Here is a 25,737-nt window from a genome sequence, read left to right on the forward strand (position 1 = left end):
ACTGATGCTGAACACCTGAGCAGCTCCAGATAACAGAAGAACTCGTAATAAACTCCGCCCTCTGGCCAATCAGCTCCCTTCCTGTGGATGCTGTGCAGGTCAGATAGCGACAGCTGATGATGGAAACGTCTTGTAGAGTCCAAACCTTTTTCTTTCAGATCTGAGACACACGGATTCTCAGTGGAGGAACTCAAGTCTTCTTCATCTCAAGTTTTCTTGTTGACTCCAAACATTTTAAAGTCGTTATTCTGTCAACTGTTGCAGCACTGTAACCCTAAATCAGAGAACGTTGTTCTTGTTGATGTCGGATCTGCAGTGAGTCTACTGATCCCATGAATGATGTCTGAATATTTATTCTTTAACCCCAGCCAGTGGAACATTTACCGCACATACATGTGGATCTGATAGTCTGTGAAGTTCATATCGAAGCAGCAGATTATATCTTAAACTTTGTTCCTCTTCTAAGGAACGTTCAGCTAACGACTCGTGGTCCAGGACCTTCCATGTCTGAAGACACGTAAGCAGGTGGTTCACCTGCAGACCAGAAACATCAGGGCCTGATGAGAAGTCTATGGAAACACCTGATAGACCAACAGGTGCAGCTTCACAGCATCGTCCGTTAAACTCCTAAAAACATGAAAATATTCGATCCCTTAAAATGTCTAACATGGAACTCAGGTGTGTTCAGGTGAGTGCTGCAGGTCATGCAGCACAGGCGAGACTCGAGGCTAATGTGAGGAACAGTCACAGGATGTTCTCCTTGCAGGTGTCCTGAGACCCACCTTGATGCTGCAGGTGAAGATCAGAGGAGATGATGGTGACTAACCAGGTGCAGATCACTTTGATGATGGCAGCGTGACGTCTCCACACCTGTCCACCTGTGTGGGCGTGTCCAGAGCTTTTGATTGACAGCTACCTGTAGCTCCACCCCCTCAGAATGAGGGTCACCATGGCGACCAGAGGTTTCCTTCCTGCCAGAAGCTCAAACATCAGACTTTAATCCCAGAATTTCCCCATTTTAGACTTTTTTCACACTGAACAGAAACACCGAGTTCTGCCGAGTCACTGCATCAAACCCCGATTCTGAGAGTTAATGTACAGATCATTGATATTTTAGTGTGGGGCATTTTGCATGTTCTCTCTGTGCATGCGTGGGTTTTCTCCCTATAAAGTTTTTCTTGAGGTGAACAGAATATCCTTTATGAATGTGAAGCAGTGGTGGCATCATCATGTTATGAAGACCTTTGACCAGTTTTATGAAACAGAAAGCAGATGTTCAGGGAGATAGAAACCTCTGGAATCACTGACTTTAGGTTTTATATTTTTAATGAAGAGTATTTTTTATTATAATCTTTTGTCCAAAATAAACGGATCACAGCTGAACACTGAACAGCGATAAAAGGATCAAACTTCAGGAGGACGAAGACATTCAAAGATCCTCCAGATTGTGACTGGGTTTAGATCAGGATCTGACGTTTGGAGCTGAGGAAGGAATTTACTCTGAACCTGAACCACATAGAGCAGGGGAGGCACAGAACCCAGCAGGTAAACACAGACTTTAAACCATCAGGTGATAGCACACCTGTCCTACCCGATAACCTGTACCTGTAGGTGTTAGAGAGAAACATCTGGAAAATCAATCAACGTGATCAGAAGCTTTGATTCAGGTTTGATTTTATCAAAGATTCATTATTGATTTATTACCAGAAGACAAACTGTTCAAAATCTCTCATTTTCCATCCGGATCAGTCTCTGGACGCGGTCCAGGATGATCTGGTTGGAGCTGCAGCAGTCCTCCGGTCCATAGGGGGCAGTGATCGTCAGGACCTTTGCCACCCTCAGCTTGTCCCCCTCCTCCTCCACAGGGACCCGGTTCTTCTCCAACCAGCACTGGACGTCCCCCTTCCTGGTTCTCAGCTCCTGGGGGTCCAGACTGGGCGTCTTCGGGAGAACGAACGCGGATCTGAGACGTTGGACCGTCTCTGCATCGGCGTCTTGCAGGACCTCCACCTCCTCCACGGCGTGACCCATCACGACCCGGACTGACGTCCCCGCCTCGCTGAAGTCCACCAGGACCACACTGCCAGGGAGCAGGACCAGAACCACACTCAGACCAGAACCAGAACCACACTCAGACCAGAATCACACTCAGACCAGAACCAGAACCACACTCAGACCAGAATCACACTCAGACCAGAACCAGAACCACACTCAGACCAGAATCACACTCAGACCAGAACCAGGTCAGTATTGGATCACTGTCACAGTCTAAGGCACCAAAACCAGCAGACCTGGAAGTTCTAATGGGAGCCTCAAACAAACATCTGGACCCCAAATAAACATCTGGACTCTCAAACGAACATCTGGACCAGGAGTCTCTGAGGATCCAGATGTTTGAGGATCCCATTAGAACATTCGAGCTTGCTGTTTCTGGTTGTAGATTAGCTGCTATCTTCTACGTTGTGCATCAGATCCAGATGTAAACAGCTGGAATAACAGCTGAGAAGTTGATCTCTGTTCTCAAACTGATCTTCTGATTTCCAACCAGATATTTCCAGTCTGCAGCAGAACTACAGGAACTGGTCTCACCGGTTCTGTTCCAGGGGAGTGTGCACCTGTCTGTGTGTTACCTGTCTGTCTCTGTGTACCTGTCTGCCTGTGTGTTACCTGGCGGACACCGGGTCCACGGTGAGCATCCAGCCGCGGTGCTCCTCGTGTTTTCCCACCTTCAGCTTCACCTGTTTGTCGGTGTAGCGGATCCACTGCAGCGGACCTAACAGAGGCCAGCGGCACTGCATCATGGTCCTGGTAGGTCAGACAGATAGAAAATATAATAATCAGTAATGATCGATACTGATGCAGCAGACCTCTTCTGTACGATCTTTAAATCACTCCGGAGGAAACAGCACACAAACAAAGGTTCCGCTTTATGTTTCCGCTGTCCACCGGACAGGAAGCGGTGTTACAGCCGCGGAGCATGTTAGCAGCTAAGCTAACTCCGGGCACAGTGAGCGGACCCTGCGCAGCTGCTGACCAGCCGCCAGGATGTCCAGATACGGAGGAGGTAACCATAGATATGTTTTTTTTAATTTAACACAAAGAGGTTATACAGGGTGTTAACTGAGAATGATCACCATAGATATGTATAGAAACATAGATATATACAAACACTAGATGGCTCATGAGCGCTGTCAGCCTATGGAGAGCGACGTCGCCACATGGCGGCCATCTTGGGACAGGGCTGCTCGATCACTCATAACATTAAAGTCAATGGAGCATGGATTTTAAAATCACTGTAGATTGATCAATTTTCAACCGATTTTACAACAGCTTGGTTTGTTATAAACGTCAGAGATGTACTTCTTTTACTGCTTACTTAAGAATAATTAAAACCATTGAATTCATATAAAACTTACATTAAGTAGATAGGTAATAAAGAAATAGCTATACACAGATATTATACTGTCAATCTTTAATATTTACAATATTCAAATAGACAAAATAAATAAATGATGAACAAATAAGAAAAAAGAAATGCTAAAATGAAAAAATAATGACATTTGAACAAAAAGAAAGAAAGAAAGAAAACTAATAACAGGGTTCCCACTCTTCAATAAATCATTTTCCGGGATTTTTGCAGTGTCCCATAACCAACTGAAGTTACAACAATGGAGAGGGCAATTTTTAAGTTAATCTCGCCTTCTTAAAAAAACAAGATTAAAGGTTGATGACCAACATCTCTAACTAGCTGCACAGTATCATGTTAAGCTTTTTAATTTATTTATTTCTAAATCTCAGGCATGAAAATTGTCTGCTAGCTGTCTTTTTAGTCAAAGGTTATTTAGTGTCGTACTATTCTTAATTTATGGTTTATACTTATATTGTAATCTTCAGAATTTTATCCTGCTGGTTTGAGGACTGCAGAGGACCTTCCACTTCTCTAAACTTCAGGCTGCCACTGCAAAAAAATAAAAAATGAACACAGATATCATCTTTTTTCAGCATAAATGGATGTAAATGTAATTTTATTATTTAGCATTGCACTTCTTTATTACTATCAGTTTTCTAATGCACAGATAAAAACAAAGCTCAACCAAAATCAATGCACAACAAACAGAGATGTTGTCTTTTCTTTTCATGAACCCGGTGCCTACATTACCCACAATGCATTTCGGCTGCAGGCTAACTAATCCAGGCATAGATGTATACAAACAATAAGTCTAAGGTCTCAATCAGAGTCTCTTAACAAGCAAATAAATACAACCACAACCACAAAGAATGTAATTTCGCCTAAAGATTCGGTTCTAAAAAAACGTTGGTCTCAGGAAAACCTAAGAATTGAAAATCAGATTGTGTCCTCAGGCAGAAAAGACACACAACTATGCCGCATTTTTCAAAACGAAAAGCTGCGATTTCGGAATCGAGCCCAAATCATAGCCACGTTAATAAAGTTTGTAATAAACTAAACCGTTTGTAAATCAATCAAGAATTGAGCGAGTTCTGAGTGTTAAAGTGAGGAAATCATCCACCTTACCATTGACTACAGTACAGTGCGCCAGAGCAGTCCCCTGTCCTAAGATGGCCGCCAAGTGACGCCGCCGCCGACTCCGTCTTGAGACATCAAGTGTTTGTAAATATCTATGTATAGAAGGGTAGATAGGCTACGCCCCTCAGAGTGGCGTGCCTACGGAGACACTAAGCTAGTGGGGGCAAAGTTTCAGTGTTTTCCATTGATGTGTACGGCACGAAAACTAAAACAAGAAGAATGCCGGCTCACTGTGCTGCATACAATTACAAACTACGTCGGACGATCAAGACAAGGAAACTTGGATAACTTTCCACAAGTAAGAATAGTTTTTGGCTCTTTTTCTTTAGTAAATGTTGTTGAGAGCTTTAAGTCTATGAGAGCTAACTAGTTAGCCACTAGCAAAACACTAACATGAGCTAACAGCTGGACAACCAAATACCAGACGGTTAATAGTAGCTGTAGTATAGCTGTACAAGCAGTAGTAGTAATAGTAAAAGTACAAGCAGCAGCAGTAGTAGTATAAGTAGCTGTTAGAGTCGTAGAAGTAGTATTAGCATTTGTAATAGTACTACAAGTTGTAGTAGCAGTGACAGTATCGGCAGCAGTAGTTGGTGTATTACCACTACTACGAGAAGTAGTCACATTGCTATTAATACCACCAATAGAGTCTGTGCATGATAAAACTCTTTCTTCCGGGTTTGCGCCGGAAGGGTGAGCCTCGACTTCCGGTTGCCTTTTTCTACCGCGGAAACAATGGAGTCTCATAAGAAAAGCACAGGAGTTATGTCAAATAAAACATTTAAATTTAGTTTAAGAGCTAGTGGGAGCAACTGCAACTGCTGTGTACCACTTTGTCCAGCGTTTTTAACACCTGGTCAAAATGTTTCAGATCTCATCGTTGGATTCTAAACAGTTCCTTTGAAGGTCTTAAAGGTTGTAGAACGTCGTTAGCCTGAAGTACCGACGACTTCTAGAACAACGCTTCTGTCAGGTCTCAATCAATGCCATCATCCTTAGAAAGCTTCTCGATCTACTACACCCGGTCCAAAGAGGCCTGACTGCAAAAGGTGTCTTTCATCCGCATCCATTCCTGTTTTACTGTGTTCTAACGTGTATTGAGGCTGATTAAACCTGGCTCTGTGTTTTCTGCAGGTCGATGGGTTGCTCTGGATCTCCTGCTGGAAGGTGAGTCTACTGCTGCTACTGACTGAACTTTCTATTTCTGAATTTTTGTAAAAACGCACTTTATTCTGAAACATCACACTTCCTCATGATTTTTTATTATTGATTATTAATCGTTGGTTATTGATTATTGGTCCTTACCAGAGTGTCTGTCTGCAGCTGATCAAATAAAGGTTTATACAGGAACACACCTGTCTGACAGCAGCTTTACCTGCTCAACACCTGTTTACCATCAGGGTTAACCTGTTTACCACAGGGCTATACCTGTTACACCTGGTTACACCTGGATAACAGCTGCTTCTCATGGACATTTAGGACAGAAATAAGATGAAAGTTAGAAAGTTCTGAACAAGTTTAAACATTATGGTTGAGATGTTACTGTTCATGAGATAAACGTACCAGCTGATTTATTATTCCTGTTCAGGTGTTACTAATTATTTAAACGAACCTGTCTGGACCCACAGTTATTAATTAACCTGCTGAAGCAGACTGGTTATTAATAACTGTTCAGATTAACCAGTAAAACGTCTCCATGAACACAAATGGTTAAACAGACCCACGGGAGGACACGCCCCCTCACACCCAGCCCCGCCCACACCAGTGACGTCACCGTGCAGCAGCAGCAGGTCTTCAGTCTGAGGAGGAACCTGCAGCAGGACGAGCAGAACATGGCCGACTCCACCAGCAGCAGGCCTGACTCTTCATCCTCCTCCTCATTCAGAGACCTCACATGCTCAGGTAGGACTCAGCTGACAAGTTCATGATCTGGAGCTCCAGAAACTCCAGATCAGCAGCTTCATCTCCTCACAGCAGGCAGAACTCCTCAGTCTTCAGGCACGCTTGGTCTTTGTTCAGCAGCTGTGTGGTTGCCATGGAAACGGACAGTGTTGAGGTGACTTCCAGAGTCTGATGGAGCTGACTGATTAGATGATCGACCAGCTGTCAGTCCTCTGTTTGAAGGTGCTGTAGAACATCAGAACCTCCAGCTGGAGGAGCTGCTAATCAGCTGTGGTGAAGGAGACAAGGCGCTATTGTTGCTGCTGGTCCAGCGATCAGCTGACTGTTATTCAGGTCAGAGTGTTTCAGCTGATGAAGGGATTAACTAGTTATTGATCACATAACCAGCTTCTAGAAACGTCTTCCAGAACCTCCAGCTGGTTTCTACCATCTCCTCATCCTCTGGATGTTCTTCTGTCTCCATGTTTTCTCTCTACTCTGCTCATCAGCTACAGATGTTTCACCATGCTGGATGGATCTCCAACAACCAGCTTTAGGTCTAGTTTTTGTCATGTTGTGTCTCGTTTGTGTCCTTTTCTGTGTCTTTTTGACAATTAATTCCACGTAAACATTAACTCTGCTCCTCTGTTCACTGTTTCTGAGTTATGCCACGTTTATTTCATCGTGGTTTTTTACTTTTTTTGTGTCTTTGTGGTGGTTTTATCGCTTCATCCTGTAGATGTTTTTCTATCTTCATGTCTCCGCTCCACTCTGCTCATCATCTGTAGATGTTTCAGGATGCTGGATGGATCTCCAACTTCTGTCTCCTCTGTTCTCTGTTTCTGAGAGATGAAATGGGTCAGAACCAGAGTCTGTTGAGGTGATCAAGTCTGGACTCAGTGCTGCTGTTAGATCCAGAATCAGGTCTCTGGAATGCAGCTGAGCTCCGTTAATCAAACCCACATGACTTCTGATCTCTGGATGCTGAAGCAGGATTACAGCCTCAACTTAATTTAAACAAATGAGCCCTCGTTCTTCACAGATGGAAGAACCAGAGTTCAAACCGATAAAAGCATTTTAGCTGTAGAACCTCATGGATCTGGACACAATCTGAGGAAGAACCAAGCTTCACGTGTGGTTCCTGAGGGTTTAGAACAGCGTTCGTCTGTCACCATGTTCAGAACGTTCATACATGTGGAGACAGCAGCTAGTGACACACAAACATCCACTTTATAGAAGAATCTAGTCTGTAATGCAGAGATGAAAGGATGAAATACTGATTCACAGCAGCTGCATGTTTATCCCATCATGCTCTGCCCTGTGGGCGTGTCCTCTGAACTCCTGCTTCTCTGCAGTCTTACAGCTCATCCACTGGAGGGAACCCAAGAAGTCGGCGATGGCGTTTGGCTTGTCGCTGCTTGTTCTGGTCTCCGTGGCAACGCTGTCTGTCATCAGCGTGGTGTCCTACCTCATGCTGGCCTGCCTCTGTGTCACCATCACTTTCAGGTGGGTGGGGCTGTGATGTAACAGAGAGTCACGCTAAATGATGTCATCATGACCACTGTGTGCTTCCTGTCTGTAGAGTTTATAAATCTGTGATCCAGGCAGTTCAGAAGTCTGAGGAAGGTCACCCATTCAGGTAACACAAAACAACACACTGCAACACACTGTAACATAGTGTAACAGACTGTGTGTGTCAGTGTGTGTTCCAGTGTGTGTTCCAATGTGTTCCAGTGTGTATCAGTGTGTGTTCCAGTATCAGTCCTGTCCTCTCAGGTCTCTGCTGGAGAAGGACATCTCGGTGTCCTCAGAGTCGGTCCGGCAGCTGGCTGATCAGTTTCTGATCCACCTGAACTGGTTCAGCAGCCAGACCAGGAGGCTGCTGCTGGTCCAGGACCTGGTGGACTCTCTTAAGGTGGGTTAGCATGGTGGCTAATGTTAGCTTTTTAGTTTTAGGTCTCATCTCTAAGTTAGCATGGTGGCTAATGTTAGCTCTATGCTATTCTGTCTCATCTCAAGGTGAGTTAGCATGGTGACAAGTGATAGCTTTATGCTACTCGGTCTCATCTCAGGGTTAGCATGGTGGCTAAAGTTCTGATGTCCCATATGATCATATGGGACATGATCGTCATGTTTCAGCTGATTGCCTTCATGTTTCAGCTGATTGCCTTCATGTTTCAGCTCATTGTGGTCATGTTTCAGCTCATTGTGGTCATGTTTCAGCTCATTGTGGTCATGTTTCAGGTCATTGTCGTCATGTTTCAGGTTATTGTGGTCATGTTTCAGCTGATTGCCGTCATGTTTCAGCTCAGTGTCGTCATGTTTCAGCTGGCTGCAGCCATGTGGGTGATGACGTATGTTGGAGCTGTGTTTAATGGAGTCACCATCCTGATTCTTGGTGAGTTTCTAATTCAAGCAGCTTTTAAATCTTGTAGATTTCTGACCTCAGTGGGACTCTGTCTTTCTCTATGTGTGTGTGTGTGTGTGTCCAGCTGACATCATCTTCTTCACCACCCCACTGATCTACAAGAAGAAGAAGGTTGGTGTTCATGAAGAGGAATGAAGGTCAGAGTTTGATCCTGAAATTAAAACCTGCAGTGACCTGTGTGTGTGTGTGTGTGTGTGTGTGTGTGCAGACTCAGATTGATCGGCAGATTGAGTTGGTTCGATCCAGACTGGAGGAAACTCTTCAGAAGTGAGTTCAATGAAAGATCAGAGATCCATCCATCCATCCATCCATCCATCCATCATCCATCCATCATCCGTGCATCCATCCATGCATCCATCCATCCATCATCCATCCACCATCCATCCATCATCCATCTCTCCATCATCCATCCATCCACCATCCATCTTCCATCCATCCATCCATCATCAATCCATTCATCATCCATCAGCATCCATCCATCATCCGTCTATCATCCATCCATTCATTATCTATTCATCCATCCATTCATCATCCGTCCATCATCCCATCCATCCATTCTTCCATCACCATCCATCCATTCATCCATCCATTCATCCATCCATCCATCCATCCATCCATCATCAATCCATTCATCAATTTATCATCCATCCATACGTCCATCATCATTCATCCATTCATCTATACATCCATCCATCCATTCATCTGTCCATCCATCTACATCAGCCATCCATCATCCATCATTCATCTATTCATTCATCATTCGTCCATCCATCATCCATCCATCATCCATCCATCATCCATCTTTCATCCATCATCCATCTGTACATCATCTATACATCATCTGTCCATCATCCATCCATCCATCTATGCATCATCCATCCATCTATTCATCCATCATCCATCCATCATCTGTCCATCCATCTATACATCATCCATCCATCATCATCCATCTATACATCATCCATCCATTCATCATCCATGTATCCATCCATCCATCCATTATCCGCTCATCATCCATCCATTCATCATCCATCCATCCATTCATCATCTATTCATCCATCCATCGTCCATCCATCCATTCATCATCTGTTCATCCATCCATCATCCATCTATCCATCATCCATCTATACATTATCCATCTATCATCATCCATCATCCATCTATAAATCATCCATCCATCATCCATCATTCATCATCTATTCATCCATCATCCATCCATCTATCCATAATCTTTTCATCCATCATCCATCATCCATCCATCTACACATCCATCCATCATCTATCATCCATCCATCCATCATCTATCCATCCATCCATCCATCCATGCATCCATCCATCATCCATCCATCTATTCATCCATCATCCATCCATCATCTGTCCATCATCCATCCATGCGTCATCCATCCATCCATCATTCATCTATTCATTCATCATTCGTCCATCCATCGTCCATCAATCATCCATCCATCATCCATCTGTACATCATCTGTACATCATCTGTCCATCATCCATCCATCCATCTATGCATCATCCATCCATCTATTCATCCATCATCCATCCATCATCTGTCCATCCATCTATACATCATCCATCCATCATCATTCATCATCCATCTATACATCATCCATCCATTCATCATTCATCCTTTCGTCATCCATGTATCCATCCATCCATCCATTATCCGTTCATCATCCATCCATTCATCATCCATCCATCCATTCATCATCTGTTCATCCATCCATCATCCATCTGTCCATCATCCATCTATACATTATCCATCCATCATCATCCATCATCCATCTATAAATCATCCATCCATCATCCATCATTCATCATCTATTCATCCATCCATCTATCCATAATCTTTTCATCCATCATCCATCATCCATCCATCTACACATCCATCCATCATCTATCATCCATCCATCCATCCATCATCTATCCATCCATCCATCCATGCATCCATCCATCATCCATCCATCTATTCATCCATCATCCATCCATCATCTGTCCATCATCCATCCATGCGTCATCCATCCATCCATCATTCATCTATTCATTCATCATTCGTCCATCCATCGTCCATCAATCATCCATCCATCATCCATCTGTACATCATCTATACATCATCTGTCCATCATCCATCCATCCATCTATGCATCATCCATCCATCTATTCATCCATCATCCATCCATCATCTGTCCATCCATCTATACATCATCCATCCATTCATCATTCATCCATTCGTCATCCATGTATCCATCCATCCATCCATTATCCGTTCATCATCCATCCATTCATCATCCATCCATCCATTCATCATCTATTCATCCATCCATCCATTCATCATCTGTTCATCCATCCATCATCCATCTGTCCATCATCCATCTATACATTATCCATCCATCATCATCCATCATCCATCTATAAATCATCCATCCATCATCCATCATTCATCATCTATTCATCCATCATCCATCCATCTATCCATAATCTTTTCATCCATCCATCCATCATCCATCCATCTACACATCCATCCATCATCTATCATCCATCCATCCATCCATGCATCCATCCATCATCTATCCATCCATCCATGCATCCATCCATCATCCATCCATCTATTCATCCATCATTCATCCATCATCTGTCCATCATCCATCCATGTGTCATCCATCCATCCATTCATCATCTATTCATCCATCCATCATCCATCTATACATCATCCCTCCATCATCATTCATCATCCATCATCCATTTATCCATCCATCCATCCATTATGCGTTCATCATCCATCCATCCATTCATCATCTATTCATCCATCCATCATCCATCATCCATCTATACATCATCCATCCATCATCATTCATCCATCCATCATCCATCCATCATTCATCATCTATTCATCCATCATGTTTAGTTTAGTTTAGTTTAATTTAGTTTTATTCACACATCAAAAAAATACAATACATGGTGTATACAACACATATTTTTGTTTCCAATATTTTAAACAGTTTCCAATATTTTACACACTCTTAAGTGTCCATCATCTTTTCATCCATCCATCCATCGATCCATCATCCATCCATTTATACATTCATCCATCATCTATCATCCATCCATCCATCCATGCATCCATCCATCATCTATCTATCATCCATCCATCCATGCATCCATCCATCATCCATCATCTATCATCCATCCATCCATCATCCATCCATCATCTATGCATCCATCCATCCATCATCCATCCATTATCCATTCATCATCTGTCCATCCATTATCCATCAATCATCCATCATCCATCCATTATCCATTCATCATCCATCCATTCATCATCCATCCATCCATACATCATCCATAATCCATCTATACATCATCCATCCATCCATCATCCATCTATACATCATCCATTCATCCATCCATCATCCATCTATGCATCATCCATCTATACATCATCCATACATACATACATCATCCATCCATCATCCATCTATACATCATCCATCCATTCAGCCATCTATACCTCATCCATCCATCCATCATCCATCTATACATCATCCATTCATCCATCCATCATCCATCTATACATCATCCATCCATCCATCATCCATCTATACATCATCCATTCATCCATCCATCATCCATCTATACATCATCCATCCATTCAGCCATCTATACCTCATCCATCCATCCATCATCCATCTATACATCGTCCATTCATTCATCATCCATTCATCCATACGTCATCTATTCATCCATCCATCCATATTTAATTTTTGATCATATTTAGACAGTTTTTCATCATTGTTAGTCACAGGTGAGCAGGTTTCCGTGGTAACAGTGCAGGTTACCAGGCGAAAGAGGTGTTCAGGATGTCTGTCTGTGTCTCCAGGCTGCAGGACCATCTACCTGGAGCTGTGAAGAGAACCAAAGCTGAGTGACACCTGAGCACCTGTGACTCCGCCCCCTCCTCTGATTGGTCCATTAGATTCTGAAGTCTTTTAATAAAATCAGACAAAGTGAAGCTGTCCTCTGTCTTTATTCTGTCTCAGATAATCACTAACAGGTAAACAAACAAGCAAAATAGTAAATAAATAAGCAAACACACAGGCAAATAAACAATCAGGAAAATAAACAAACTGGTATATAAACAGGTGAATAAACAATCAGGTAAATAAACAGATGAATAAATAGGTAAATAAGCAGGTGAATAAACAAACAGGTAAATAACAAACAACCGGGTAATAGACTGAGGCAGAGCAGCAGAAACATCCTAAAGTTGAAGTTCCTGTTTTAGAAGATGAATCACCTGCTAATGTTGCTGCTAATGTTGCTAGGATTAGGGTCAGGGAGGAAACATATTTAGCCTGATTAGATTAAACCTTTATTGATTATCAGCATATCGTTTCTGATTACTGTTGCTCCAGTTCAGCCAACCAATCACATGCTAGATTCTTCAGGACTCCTGGTTACCATGGTAACCCAGAAAATCAAGGAGAAGCTTCAGATGCTAACCGCTACCAGAAACTAAATGTCAGATAGCCATAAAAACCAGCTCAGATCTAAAGCTGAACTCACTGCAACTGGATCAGAAACAAGAATAATCAATAATCAATCATTAGCATCATTTTTTTCTGAGCATGCTCAGTAGCGAGTAGAGAAACCGTGGATCTCCAGTTTGGAAATGTCTCCCTCATTGGAGAAGACAGTTCGGTCGATTCGAGAACTCGGACTGCCGACATTCTTCAGCCACAGCTTCCTGAGAACACAACGAACAGTCAACAAATCAGTCCCTCTGATTGGTCGGTGTGTTGGGGTCGACCTCTGATTGGTCGGTGTGTGGGGGTAGAGCTGTGATTGGTCGGTGCGTGGGGGTCGACCTCTGATTGGTCGGTGTGTCGGGGTCGACCTCTGATTGGTCGGTGTGTTGGGGTCGACCTCTGATTGGTCAGTGTGTGGGGGTAGAGCTGTGATTGGTCGGTGCGTGGGGGTCGACCTCTGATTGGTCGGTGTGTCGGGGTCGACCTCTGATTGGTCGGTGTGTCGGGGTCGACCTCTGATTGGTCGGTGCGTGGGGATTGACCTCTGATTGGTCGGTGTGTCAGGGTTGACCTCTCTGATTGGTCGGTGCGTGGGGGTCGACCTCTGATTGGTCGGTGTGTCGGGGTTGACCTCTCTGATTGGTCGGTGCGTGGGGGTCGACCTCTGATTGGTCGGTGTGTCGGGGTCGACCTCTGATTGGTCGGTGCGTGGGGGTCGACCTCTGATTGGTCGGTGTGTCGGGGTCGACCTCTCTGATTGGTCGGTGTGTCGGGGTCGACCTCTGATTGGTCGGTGCGTGGGGATTGACCTCTGATTGGTCGGTGTGTCAGGGTTGACCTCTCTGATTGGTCGGTGCGTGGGGGTCGACCTCTCTGATTGGTCGATGTGTGGGGGTCGACCTCTCTGATTGGTCGGTGTGTCGGGGTTGACCTCTCTGATTGGTCGATGTGTGGGGGTCGACCTCTGATTGGTCGGTGTGTCGGGGTTGACCTCTCTGATTGGTCGATGTGTGGGGGTCGACCTCTGATTGGTCGGTGTGTCGGGGTTGACCTCTCTGATTGGTCGATGTGTGGGGGTCGACCTCTGATTGGTCGGTGTGTCGGGGTTGACCTCTCTGATTGGTCGATGTGTGGGGGTCGACCTCTGATTGGTTGGTGGACTCACATGTCATTGATTCGATCCGGATGTCCCTGGATCTGACCAATCACAGTCCCCTGTCTGGTGTTCTTCACCCAACCGCTGAGGCCCAGACTGCGACCCTGATCCTCGGTGTACTGAACCATGCAGAAGTAATCCATTACTTTTATGTTTGAGTACTGTAGTACTGGTAGCCAGGTAATCAGCAGAAAATACTTGTTAGTAAAATAGTAGCAGTAGTATAAGTGTGGTGCCAACAGTATAATACAGCAGTACAGTAGTATAAGGTGTCAAACTCTGATTTAGTAATTTAGAGACGTCAGCAGAACTCCAGCACTACCCATCAAACATATAGTTCCTTATATACCAGTATAATATACAGTATACTCTGTATGTACTAGTATAATATAACTTTCACAACATCAGTCAGTTCCTGTGTTTAAAGAACACACCTGAAGCCTTTTCATACGTTTTTTTATTGGTCTTTTAAGGTTGTAATGTTTTACTGATGTTTTCTTTCTCGTATTGTTTTCTCTAATCCTTTGTGAAGCCGTTGGTAACCTGTGGTTTAAACGGTGCAAAAGAAATAAACTTTACTAGAAGTGTTGGGATGTTCACACAGCGATGAAAACATCACAGCTCATGTTTATTACAGAGAACACCTGAGTCAGGTGAGAAAAGTCTGACATGAAATGAATATTTACAGCTGTAAAACAACATGTAATGTTCCCCTAAAGATAGAGTTTCCTCAGAGGAAGAACAGTTCAATGTTTATTTCCATGTTTCCACAGATTTCTCATGTTTTATAAACAAGAATAAAGCTGTCGTGAAGGCTGAATGTGTTTCACAGAATCAGATGTTTCTCATTTTGTTCTCAGACATGAAACCAAAAACACAACTTGATCTTTAAAGACATCAAACCTAAGAAACACCCAACTTCATATTTCTATGAACAACAGTTTGCTTTGAGGTAAAACATCAGCAGAAGGTGCTGGTTGTTTGATCAGTTATCATTCTACTGTCAGTTGGCTAGAATCTGTCCTGTATCCGTATGTCTCTATAAATATTCGACATGTCAGGATGTTAATATTTACAGCAGAGAGTTAACAGAAAACAACTTCCTGTTGCACTGCCATCATCAAAATAAAACTAATGTCATTAGTTATGTACAAACCTGTCAGAGTTTCATGTTCATCTTGAAGCAGAAAAAATGGATGTAGTGGTAGTTTATCATCTGGAGGTCTGACAGCTGCACTAGTAAGTTCCTCCCAGTCAGACCAGTAAGGAACTGGCCGAGCCCAGTCACATAGAGGAAGTTTCTCAGTTAGAGCAGTGATGAATAATGTGTTTGTTTTAAAAAGCTCACAGTCTCACATTCCCAGTTAGACCAATGGAAAAAGGAGGTTTCCCAGTTAAACCAGTATGAGACTGGTCTTTCCCAGTAAGACCAGTATGAGACTGGTCTTTCCCAGTTAGACCAGAGCTCTGAGGAGGAAGGACAGAGCAGCTCCCAGAGCCAGACCCAGAGACAGGAAGAAGGCCATGATGGCTCCGGCTGTTTCTGCCTCATGAGAAAGAACGTTCCTGACGGACAAACACAGATTGGGTTATTGGATATTAAAAATGATTCATTGATGATCAGCTGATGAAGGTTCCTGATGGAAGATGTGGTACTGTTGCTGTGAACTGTGGAGAGTTTCTTACTTTGGGCCGTAGCACATGCAGAGGCTGGCCAGGTATCCATTAGTGAAGGCGAAGAGGATCATGAAGACGATGAAGAAACCATCGTGGTGGAAAACGACAGGCAGGTGGAGACGAGGTTGGACGTTGCACAACATGAAGAGTGGAACGAAGACGAGACGACACAAGATGAGCATCGGAAGAATCCTGCTGTCTTTTCCTGGCTGGAAACACAGAAGACAAATCACTATAAATTCATTTTCTTCCACTTATCTGCTGTTGGATCTCAGAAGCACCAAATGTCCTTCCATCAGCAACACCTTCCAGTTCTTCCTGAGTATCCTGAGGCGTTCCCAGGCCAGATGAGACATGCAATCCCTGCAGTGATTTTCTACGTCAGACTCTCCTCCCAGCTGGACGTCCCCAGAAAACCTCTAAAGGTCTAAAGTCTCCCAGAAGGCATCTACTCACATTCAACTCTACTCCTAGCCTCCCATTGGACATCTGAGCTCCTCACCTGATCTCGAAGGCTGAGCTGAACCTCCCCACACAGGAAAGTTAAGTTGACTGCTTTCATCTGCAGGTTTATTCTTCTGGTTACTACCCAGAGCTAATGAGCTCAGGGTCAGAACAAAGACTGTCTCCAGCTCTACCTCCTCTTCACAGGACAATCCGCATTAATGCTGACTCTGCACCAATCTCTCTGTCATGTCCTATTTTCTGGTCACTCATTAACAAGAACTTGAGATTCTTAAAGTCCTTTGCTGAAGTCAGCAACTCCCCCAAACCCACCCAGCACCTCTAACCCTGGAAGGGTCCAACCCTCTCCAGGAGTCTGGTTCCAGAGCCTTTGCTGTGTGAAGATAAGCCCAGCTATATCTAACTGGTGCTGCTCCACCTCCCCACTCCTCCCAGTCCTCAGAGCCAGTCTACATCACCAGGGGGCAGCAGACCTGCCTCCCTGCTACCTGTCAGCATAATTATCCACTATTTATCCACTGACTCTAAGTTAAACCAGGGGGAGACAAAGGAACATGAGCCTGTGTGTCAGTGGATCAATAAAACTGACCATCAGTTGTTGGATGATTCTGATTAGATCATTAAGTCCAACTCACCCACATACAGACGGCTGTTAAGCTCCGCCCTGCCCAGTCCGACAGGTTGAAGAGCAGGAAGCAGCTGACCGGGATGAAGTAGAGGTCTGTAAATCAAACAACATAAAGATGTCTGTCATCAAACTGAAACTCTTCACTGAAGCTCAACGTTTGTTCAACAGTAGTAGAAGAAGAAAGACGCAGTCATGCGACCAATCAGACACTTAGTTCTGAACATCCACAAGTCAGTCATTGTGCTAAAGCCTCAGCTGTAACTTAGATCCATCTTTAGGAGCAGGACACCACATGCATCCTCTCAAACCATCATGCTTTATAGCTGCTGTCCATCCTGAGAGTCAGTAGAACCAGCACAGCCTCATTAAAGCTCCACTTCTAACCATTCATTTCTGCTGTTTGGTTACACATCAGAGAAAATCAGGAGTAGTTCAGGACAACACTGGACAGAAGGAGACAGAATAACAGGAAGACAGGAAGTGAGACTGACCCCAGCTGCCGCCGTCAGCGAGGGAGGACTGAGTGTCGGCTGTGATTGCGGGAAACGTGCCGATGGTTACGGTGAAGGTGAAGCAGACTGACAGCGCCAGAATCCAGATCTGAGGTGAATGACAGCGAGGGTTAAAGCCAGTCTGGACCAGTCAGGGAAGCCACAGAACCAGGACCAATCACAAGTCAGCGTGTCATGATTTAGTAAACGTGTTGACCAGGAAACACTGGCGTTAAAGACAGGAGGAGCTGAACCAGTGTTTGATGCTAGAAGGTGGCCATCAGCACTGAATGTCCAATAGGAGGGCTCTCTTCCTATCCCCACCCCCTCATCCCAGTTACCATGGTGATGAAGTCAACCAGAGTTCAACCTGTAGTCCAGAGCCTGAGGTGGCTCACTGCATCCCTGATCATTTCATTTTTAGAACTGTTTCTGCTTGATTTTCCTGACAAAAAAACTATGGATAGGTATAAGATGTCTGAGAACATTGAGCTTCATACATGGAATTCTCTCCGATACAAAAATTTTCCAAAAAAAAATTGCTATCAACTGTTTTTTTTCCTATTTAAATCTGAGGCTGATTGATCATCAGTGCCTGGAGATAAAACCTGAAATGTTCTCTGTGATTTCTCATCATGTTGTTGATTTGGAATCTGGAATTTGGAAACTTTTCATGATGGATGCTCTTTTTTTAAAAGTTATTTTATTGGCCTTTATGCCTTTATTAGAGTGTAAATCAATAATCAGTGAGCTCCATAAACAAGAGCTGCAGTCACAGGTTTGAATTCATGTTCTACAAGTCTTTCCAGTCTCTCTCTTCACTGTCCTCGATAAAAAAAAAGCCAAATAATAACTTTGAAAAAAATAATCTGATTATGGCTGAGCTGAAGTATTTCCAATGAATACATGGAGTTCTGGATGCATTAAAGTTGAAACAAAACCTTCACAGCTTCAACAAACTCTTGGTTGATGGATGCAGGTAGAACAGACCACTGGAGAGCTCAACATGAAACTAAAATGGTAAACCGGGTCTTTTTCTTCTTTTCATTTTTGTGTCCAAGTATGGAGAAATGAGTTGGACTTAAAGTCCATCTCCAGATTTCTTCACAGTTTTTTTTGGTGGTTTATGGGCTGTGTGATCCATTAGTTCCTGTCAGAGCTTCTCTGCTGCACACACTTTATATTTCTGACAAACTGATGTAAACTCTAATGGCTGCATTTCTGGGTAAACATGAGTTGTTCCCGTGAACACAGATCAGCAACACTGAGCTGAAGAGTTCAGGGAGTTGGATCAGTAGAAAAGTTTTCCGACCTTCTTAAAGATGTTCATCATGGAGATGTCGTGTTTCTTCTGGTCAGCAGCTTCATCTTTATTCTCTGAAGGACAACAAAAGGGTTGACACGGATTGACAGATGAGGTCCTCAAACCTCTCCCAGGAAACAGAAACCATCTTTGTTCTAATAAAATAAGATTTCAGGGTTTAAACCATACCTTGGTTCATCAGACTCATTGAGTTCTGCTCCTCGTCTGATGTAGTCTGGTTCGGGTTTCTCTCCTGATAAAACTGGAAAAACTCCTGAAAACACAAGCCATGAATCCCCGACTTAAGATAGACCATTGATCTTTTCATCTGACTGGACGACATAAAGACAGAAAATCAACTCATAAAAGAACAAACTGCAGAGAAAAAGAACATCCAGCTCCATGTTGAAAAACCATGAGTAGTTTGTACCAGCAGGGGGCAGCAGAGGTCCACCTTAATTCATTTCTCATCATTCATAATTCATTTTTAGTTATTAAAGGACAGATGTAGTTCATTCCTCAGCTGGAACCTGTTTGATACGAACCAGGAAGGAAGTCTGAACTGAAGCAATCATGAGTGTGAACATCAGTGTTTAATGTGTGTGTGTACTTGTTTCTGCTATACCGGTGGGGACTTTGACCTGACTATTTGCTATAAAGGTGGGGACTTGTCTTACGGTGGGGACCTAAAATGAGGTCCCCACGGGTGGCAACACCGTTTTCTTGGCCATATTGTTGTTAATAAAAAATGTAAAAGTGCAAAAACGTTTGTTTAGGGTTAGGCATTGATTTGGTGATGGTTAAGGTTAGGGTTAGGGTAAGGGTTAGGAGTTAGATATGAATGGGAGTCAATGGTAAGTCCCCACCGGTATAGAAAAACAAACATGTGTGTGTGTGTGTGTGTGTGTGTGTGTGTGTGTGTGTGTGTGTGTGTGTGTGTGTGTGTGTGTGTGTGTGTGTGTGTGTGTGTTACCAGTCTGGGCAGCAGGATGTAGGACAACACTGAGAGGAAGATCACTGCACAGGCGGTGATGAAATAACCAAAGGCAGCTTCCTGTATCTCAGATCCACCTGCAGCACAGAGAAGCTTATTGGTGAATTATGGATCAGACTTTGAAGGGTAATAAATGGTATTAATAACTCTATGATGGGTAGTAAATGGTATTAATAACTCTATGATGGGTAATAAATGGTATTGATCAGACTTGCGATGGCGCAGATCATGGCGAAGGCAGCGAATGTTCCAGCGAGTCCCTGACCGCTCATGATGGGAGTCGTATAGGAAGCCGGCAGCAACCCAGCCATCCCGAAGAGACTGCCCTGTAGCACGGCTCCGAAGGCTGTAGACAGACAGACAGACAAACAAACAAACAAACAAACAGACAAACATACAAGCAAGCAAACAAACAAACAAACAAACAGGTCAACAGACAGACACATTCCCCTGCAGTACAGTGCTGAAGGCTGTCAACAGACAGAGAGACAGAAAGACGAACTCACAGACTCACAGTTGATGATGACGATCTTCACCATGGTAACGGAGAAGAAGGGCAGCGGCTCCAGAGGAACTTTGACGAGGACGGCGGTAATGGCGAAGACGAACATGATGACGAGTAGACTGCCCATCACCCGCAGACGCTGAGGAATACTGACACAAGAAGACCAAGAAGAAGCTCAGGGATTGGCTGAGAGATGAGGGGGTGGAGCAATCAGATACAGTCAGACACAGTCAGATACAGTCAGATACAGTCAGACAGTCAGAAAAAGTCAGGCACAATCAGATACAGTCAGACATAGTAAGACACAGTCAGACACAGTCAGACACAATTAGACACAGTCAGATACAGTCAGACATAGTCAGACACAGACACAGTCAGACTTCAGAAATTCTTCTTCTTTGCTGGTGTTGATGATGTGTTTAACCCTCTTCTTCTTCGGTGGTGTTGTGGTACTCACAGTGAGTGGAGGAAGGAGTTGAGGCAGGTGCAGAGCAGCAGTGGCAGCATCGCGCAGAGCGTCATCACGTTGTTGAATTTGGCCTCCAGGACGCTGCGCTGCTCACCTGCTGCCTCTGTCTCATTGGCTGAAGAAACGTCCAATGAGGAGTCCTTCAGGCGGCCGGTGAAGTACTGGACAGACAGACAGGTTACAGATAGACAGATGGACAGACAGAGGGATGGATGGACAACAACAGGCTGTTGTTGTCTTACTGCAGTTTGTGTCTCACCTGTATCTTGTGTCTTCATCAGTCTTTTGTCATTTTGTCCTGTTTGCTTCCTGTGAGTTCACCTGGAGTTACTTGTGTGATTCTCACCTGTAGTTACCTGCCTGATGTTTTTACTGTCAGGTTTTAGGTTTTGGTGTGTTTTGTCTGAACCTCGGTCCTGATCTAACTGACAGTCCTCGCGTCAGACTGGTTTATATTTCAGAGACAAATGTGATGATTGTCCACTGCAGAGGATTCTGGGTAAGAAGTGGAAGCAGCAGGACATCCTGTTGTGCTTGACAGTGTGTGTGTGTGTGTGTGTGTGTGTGTGTGTGTGTGTGTGTGTGTGTGTGTGTGTGTGTGTGTGTGTGTGTGTGTGTGTGTGTGTGTGTGTGTGTGTGTGTGTGTGTGTGTGGTTGTGGGCATGTTTCGCCTAACTCGGTGGGGACTCGCGTCACGGTGGGGACCAAAAATGAGGTCCCCACGGGGGGAAGCAGTGTTTTCTTGGCCATGTTGTTGTTACTAAAAAAAGTAAAAGTGCAAAAATGTTTCTTTAGGGTTAGACATTGTTTTGGTGATGGTTAAGGTTGGGTTAGGGTTAGGGGTTAGATATGAATGGGAGTCAATGGTAGATCCCCACGGGGATAGCAACCCAAACTTGTGTGTGTGTGTGTGTGTGTGTGTGTGTGTGTGTATCATACCACAGTCGCAGTCATGAAGAAGTTCCACGGCAGCAGCGTTCCCAACCCGAGCATGAAGAAGATCAGCCACACGCCCCCGTACCTGCAGGGAGATAAACTCAGGTAGGGTTAGGGCTATTGGCCATCGGGGGGCGCTGAAGATCCATCAACTGGTCAGTGTTGAGGTCCAGTGGTTGTCACATCCTGATCAGCTCAGACTGCTGATGTCCTGAGTCATTAGAAGCTACAGGGACTAACCCAGAGGGTGGAACACAGCAACGTTAACCAGGATGATCATGGTTCTGGGATGGCAGGGTGTGCTGAAGAAGCAGATGTTCCTGATGATGGACTCAACGGTTAATCTGGTTGGAGAGAAACGGGGACAAGGAGATGATGGTGGTTGGAGATGAGGACATGATGAACAGGCTGGTGTTGTGGTGAAGCCATGAGGGAGAGGAAAGAGGATCTTGGAAAACATCCAGACCTTCTCATCATGGCCAAGAAGAAGAAGTCTTTGGATGGGATGAAGGCCTTTAGTTTGGCTCTCCAGTGGAGATAGAAGCCACCCCAGCGATGTGGTCCACCAATGATGAAGAAGACGTTGAGTTTGTTGTCAGAGGGGGATCCAGGAGGAGATCATCAATCCAGGAGGTGAAGCAGCCCCGTCTGAGAGGACCACCACCTCCAACCATCTGATGGCTGGAGGTCCAGCAGGAGGAAGGCCGTGGACCAGTGGAAGGAGCTGAGTCCTGATTGGTGGCGTAGAGGGGAGATGTATGGACTTTTGCATGGCTACCTCCATGAACCATGAAGGGAGTCTTTGTGTTTCAATTCATCTGAGAGTCATCCTTTGTCCTCCTTCAGGTCAGTCATCTTTGGATTTGCCTTATGGAGGAACTTGTAGTCCTCGGTGTTTGGAGAAGGTTTGGTTTGATCACACCGTGCTATCTCCACGCCGCCATTCTACAGATTTATGTCTCTTTATTCAGTCCGTCTGGTGTTTCCTCATCCAGGTTTCTCGCTGTCTTTATTTTCTACCTTTAGTCTGTTTTTGGGTTTTAGTTTCAGTATTTCTTTTATCAGTAGAGCCAAGTTTGCTTTATTTCTGGTTTAACTAAAGTTGTTTTTATCCTGCATTTGTGTCTTTTCTGGCTTTAAATATGAAACAAAGGACCTGATAAATAAAAATAAATACCTTCTGATGCAAATAAACTGTTACCAGACTGCTGTGTTAAAACTCCAATCAATCAATCAATCAATCAATCAATCAATCAATCAATCAATCAATCAATCAATCAATCAATCAATCAATCAATCAATCAATCAATCAATTTCTGATCGGAGTTTTACTTCCAGAACATGAGGTTCATTAAATTATTAAATCTCAGCTGGTGAGTGAACGTTTTTTAAATTTTTAGTTAGTTTTGTGAAAACATCGTATATTTTTGCTCGACTCACTTGTCTTTCGGTGAGCTGACGGCCATCTTCCTCTGGAGAACCAATCAGCTGCTGAAGAACTGGGCTGAACAACCAATGAAGAGGGACTGTGGCGGAGTGTCGGTCCAATCAGAATCCTGATCATCAAATAGATGAAACCAACTCAGTGGATTCTGGAATATTTGAGATGTTTTCAAATTCAAAATAAAATCACATAAAGATTCTGTTATCAAGACAACATCCCAGAACTCGTCCATGAACCTAAACCAATCAGAGGACAGGATTCATGCCCCACCCTCTGTGAGACGTTCAGAGCCCATCTGAAATCTGTCTGCTTCCTGTCTGCTGACTGAGTGTCCCTGAACGCATCACGCTGAGAGACATTTGATCTGAAATCTGAGGACTGATCAGGTAAACGATCTGCAGCCACATTAATAGAAACCAATAACAAGAGACTGATGTTTACCTTCACTAATCAGCCAGATGTTGTCCCTGTGTTGTCCAGATGTTCTGTCAGTGTTCTGTAGACGTTCCCTCTCAGTTTTCTGGTCAAAGCTCCGGTATCAGGAATGGATCCGTCAGATATTGAGTCTGAATCTGTCGATGGTTGCTTCTCTTTTTCTGCAGCTTGTTGTGAAATCTCTCTTCCTGTTGTCTTTTCTTCCTGCAGGTTCAGCAGATTCACTTCTTCAGTCTGAGCTGACTTCTAACCTTTCACCTCCGGTATCAGGCGCTCAGTGGACTTTGCTTCTGTGTAAATAATGATAGCAGAGTGACTCCACGTTAACTAGAAGAATGAACATTGGGCTGCAGACCTCACTGACTGTTAAATCAGAACACTACAACTGAAAACTGATCTGTCTAAAAACATTTAGTACAATCATGAAATCAATCACAACTAAACAAATCACAACGTGCCAATGAGGAATTTCACTAAAATGTAAACAGACAGAAGCAGGTCTCATGCTGATACAGAACCCCTCACAGTAATCTGATTACTTCTACAGTCTAAATTCAGGCTCCACAGCAGGAACTCAGTGGAACTAAGGTGAGGTTCTTTGGTTCCTCCTTCAGTCCTCCTCATGGAGAAAACCAGAGTCCACTCATTTCTGCTCACATCTTCTCTGTTCAGCTGCTCTCTGATGAAGGCGCTCTGACTCAGCTCGGTGACATGAGCTGTATATATTACACACATGAATATATATATGTATACACATATATATATATATAAAGAATTCATTTGCAAAAACAGGTAACTCCGTTTTCAGAAAACTCATTATTATATTGTTTACTTGAGATAATAATAATAATAACACTAATAATTTATTTTTTCTCTACTGAGTCAAATCCACTCAACTTCAGTTTGACTGATATTATCTCAAGGAAACAATAAAAGTTTTCTGAAAATTTATCAAAACGGAGTTATCTGTTTTTTGCAAATGAACTCTTCATTATGTATATATAGTCATGTGTGTAACATACAGATGTTTTATCATAATGCTTCATGAGCTGAACTGTCCTCCAACATGTATGTAAATGTCCATGTGACCTACCAGAGTCAGCTGAGTGATGATGTCATGGACTTACGGAAACGTCAGAGTGAGTGCTTCAACCATAGACTGTATATAAAGATGGACGTAGCATCTGGCTCCAAATATAAAGCCCACCAGGAAGTGTCAAAAACTTGCAATATCACACCATCCACTAGGCCTGGCTCCAAAAAGCTTTTGCTCCATAAACTCCAATTCATCACCGGAAAAAATAAAATTTGATAGACTGATGTTCTACAGCTCAGGATTTTTTTCCCGTTAGTTTTCATGGTCAAAATGAGAGATCAGGTGGCCGATCTTAAAATAAATCAATACTGAATTTTAAATAAATCATTAAAGTTGGCGGAGCCAGGGGGCGTGGCTATACTTGATAGACAATCTTGTCTGGAATGATTGACAGATCCTTTAGGGCGAAAGCAGCAACAGAAGCCTCTGCGGTAAAATGTCCTCAGCCAATCCTGCCCCGAGTTGTTCTCCGGTCCAGTCTGTTTGATGACGCTTTTTACGTGACTGGCTCCAAAAAAATCCAAAATGGCGACCAGGAAGTAGCAAAATCCGGCCATCAACATTCTAGTTTTTATTCTAACTTTAGAACTGATCCAGAGTTATAAACACGAGTTCTTCTGACCGTAAATTCTGAGCTGATAGAATAAAGTGCTGACTGACTACTACAGGAGGAAAATACACTCTGACCAGCCTGTTTCTTTTAACCAATCACAGTCATGGTGGGCGGAGCTAAGGTGAT

The 25,737-nt window shown here is 43.7% G+C and overlaps 4 protein-coding genes across 10 annotated transcripts; 1 reads left to right on the forward strand and 3 right to left on the reverse strand.

Annotated features, from left to right (window-relative positions):
- Nucleotides 1-1,657: 1,657 nt before the first annotated feature.
- On the reverse strand, nt 1,658-2,811 carry LOC110968521 (gem (nuclear organelle) associated protein 6). Its single transcript, XM_022218423.2, has 2 exons — nt 2,668-2,811; nt 1,658-2,080 (listed from the first exon to the last, which is right to left on the reverse strand). Exons 1-2 carry the CDS (start codon nt 2,799-2,801, stop codon nt 1,720-1,722), a joined length of 495 nt encoding a protein of 164 aa, XP_022074115.1. The 5' UTR covers nt 2,802-2,811; the 3' UTR covers nt 1,658-1,719.
- On the forward strand, nt 2,668-12,882 carry LOC110968520 (reticulon-3-B-like). Of its 6 annotated transcripts, none has more exons than XM_051945773.1 (11): nt 2,668-2,808; nt 2,954-3,064; nt 5,681-5,713; nt 6,265-6,448; nt 7,783-7,933; nt 8,010-8,066; nt 8,204-8,342; nt 8,756-8,825; nt 8,920-8,966; nt 9,064-9,122; nt 12,751-12,882. In XM_051945773.1, exons 1-11 carry the CDS (start codon nt 2,800-2,802, stop codon nt 12,797-12,799), a joined length of 909 nt encoding a protein of 302 aa, XP_051801733.1. In that variant the 5' UTR covers nt 2,668-2,799; the 3' UTR covers nt 12,800-12,882. The 6 variants fall into 6 exon arrangements, 5 of the variants coding, with proteins under 5 accessions (XP_051801733.1, XP_051801734.1, XP_051801736.1 ...); XM_051945776.1 differs by lacking the exon at nt 2,668-2,808 and adding an exon at nt 5,418-5,595 and having other exon boundaries at nt 2,953-3,064; XM_051945775.1 differs by lacking the exon at nt 2,668-2,808 and adding an exon at nt 5,418-5,595 and having other exon boundaries at nt 2,954-4,844.
- LOC127533229 (acylphosphatase-2-like) lies at nt 12,879-15,000 on the reverse strand. The gene is made up of 2 exons (XM_051945777.1): nt 14,565-15,000; nt 12,879-13,617 (listed from the first exon to the last, which is right to left on the reverse strand). Exons 1-2 carry the CDS (start codon nt 14,696-14,698, stop codon nt 13,503-13,505), a joined length of 249 nt encoding a protein of 82 aa, XP_051801737.1. The 5' UTR covers nt 14,699-15,000; the 3' UTR covers nt 12,879-13,502.
- Nucleotides 15,001-15,140: 140 nt separating this feature from the next.
- LOC110968519 (equilibrative nucleoside transporter 1-like) lies at nt 15,141-24,158 on the reverse strand. Of its 2 annotated transcripts, XM_051945771.1 has the most exons (13): nt 23,909-24,158; nt 23,464-23,579; nt 22,027-22,108; nt 21,076-21,248; nt 20,628-20,767; nt 20,325-20,459; nt 20,093-20,190; nt 19,309-19,393; nt 19,129-19,193; nt 17,817-17,925; nt 17,333-17,418; nt 16,242-16,441; nt 15,141-16,121 (listed from the first exon to the last, which is right to left on the reverse strand). In XM_051945771.1, the coding sequence occupies exons 2-13, from the start codon at nt 23,487-23,489 to the stop codon at nt 16,010-16,012; spliced, it is 1,311 nt and encodes a 436-aa protein (XP_051801731.1). In that variant the 5' UTR covers nt 23,490-23,579; nt 23,909-24,158; the 3' UTR covers nt 15,141-16,009. The 2 variants fall into 2 exon arrangements, with proteins under 2 accessions (XP_051801731.1, XP_022074112.1); XM_022218420.2 differs by lacking the exons at nt 22,027-22,108; nt 23,464-23,579; nt 23,909-24,158 and having other exon boundaries at nt 21,076-22,019.
- Between the last annotated feature and the right edge of the window lie 1,579 nt (nt 24,159-25,737).

Source organism: Acanthochromis polyacanthus, chromosome 3 (assembly GCF_021347895.1).
Source record: "Acanthochromis polyacanthus isolate Apoly-LR-REF ecotype Palm Island chromosome 3, KAUST_Apoly_ChrSc, whole genome shotgun sequence".
NCBI lineage: Eukaryota > Metazoa > Chordata > Actinopteri > Pomacentridae > Acanthochromis > Acanthochromis polyacanthus.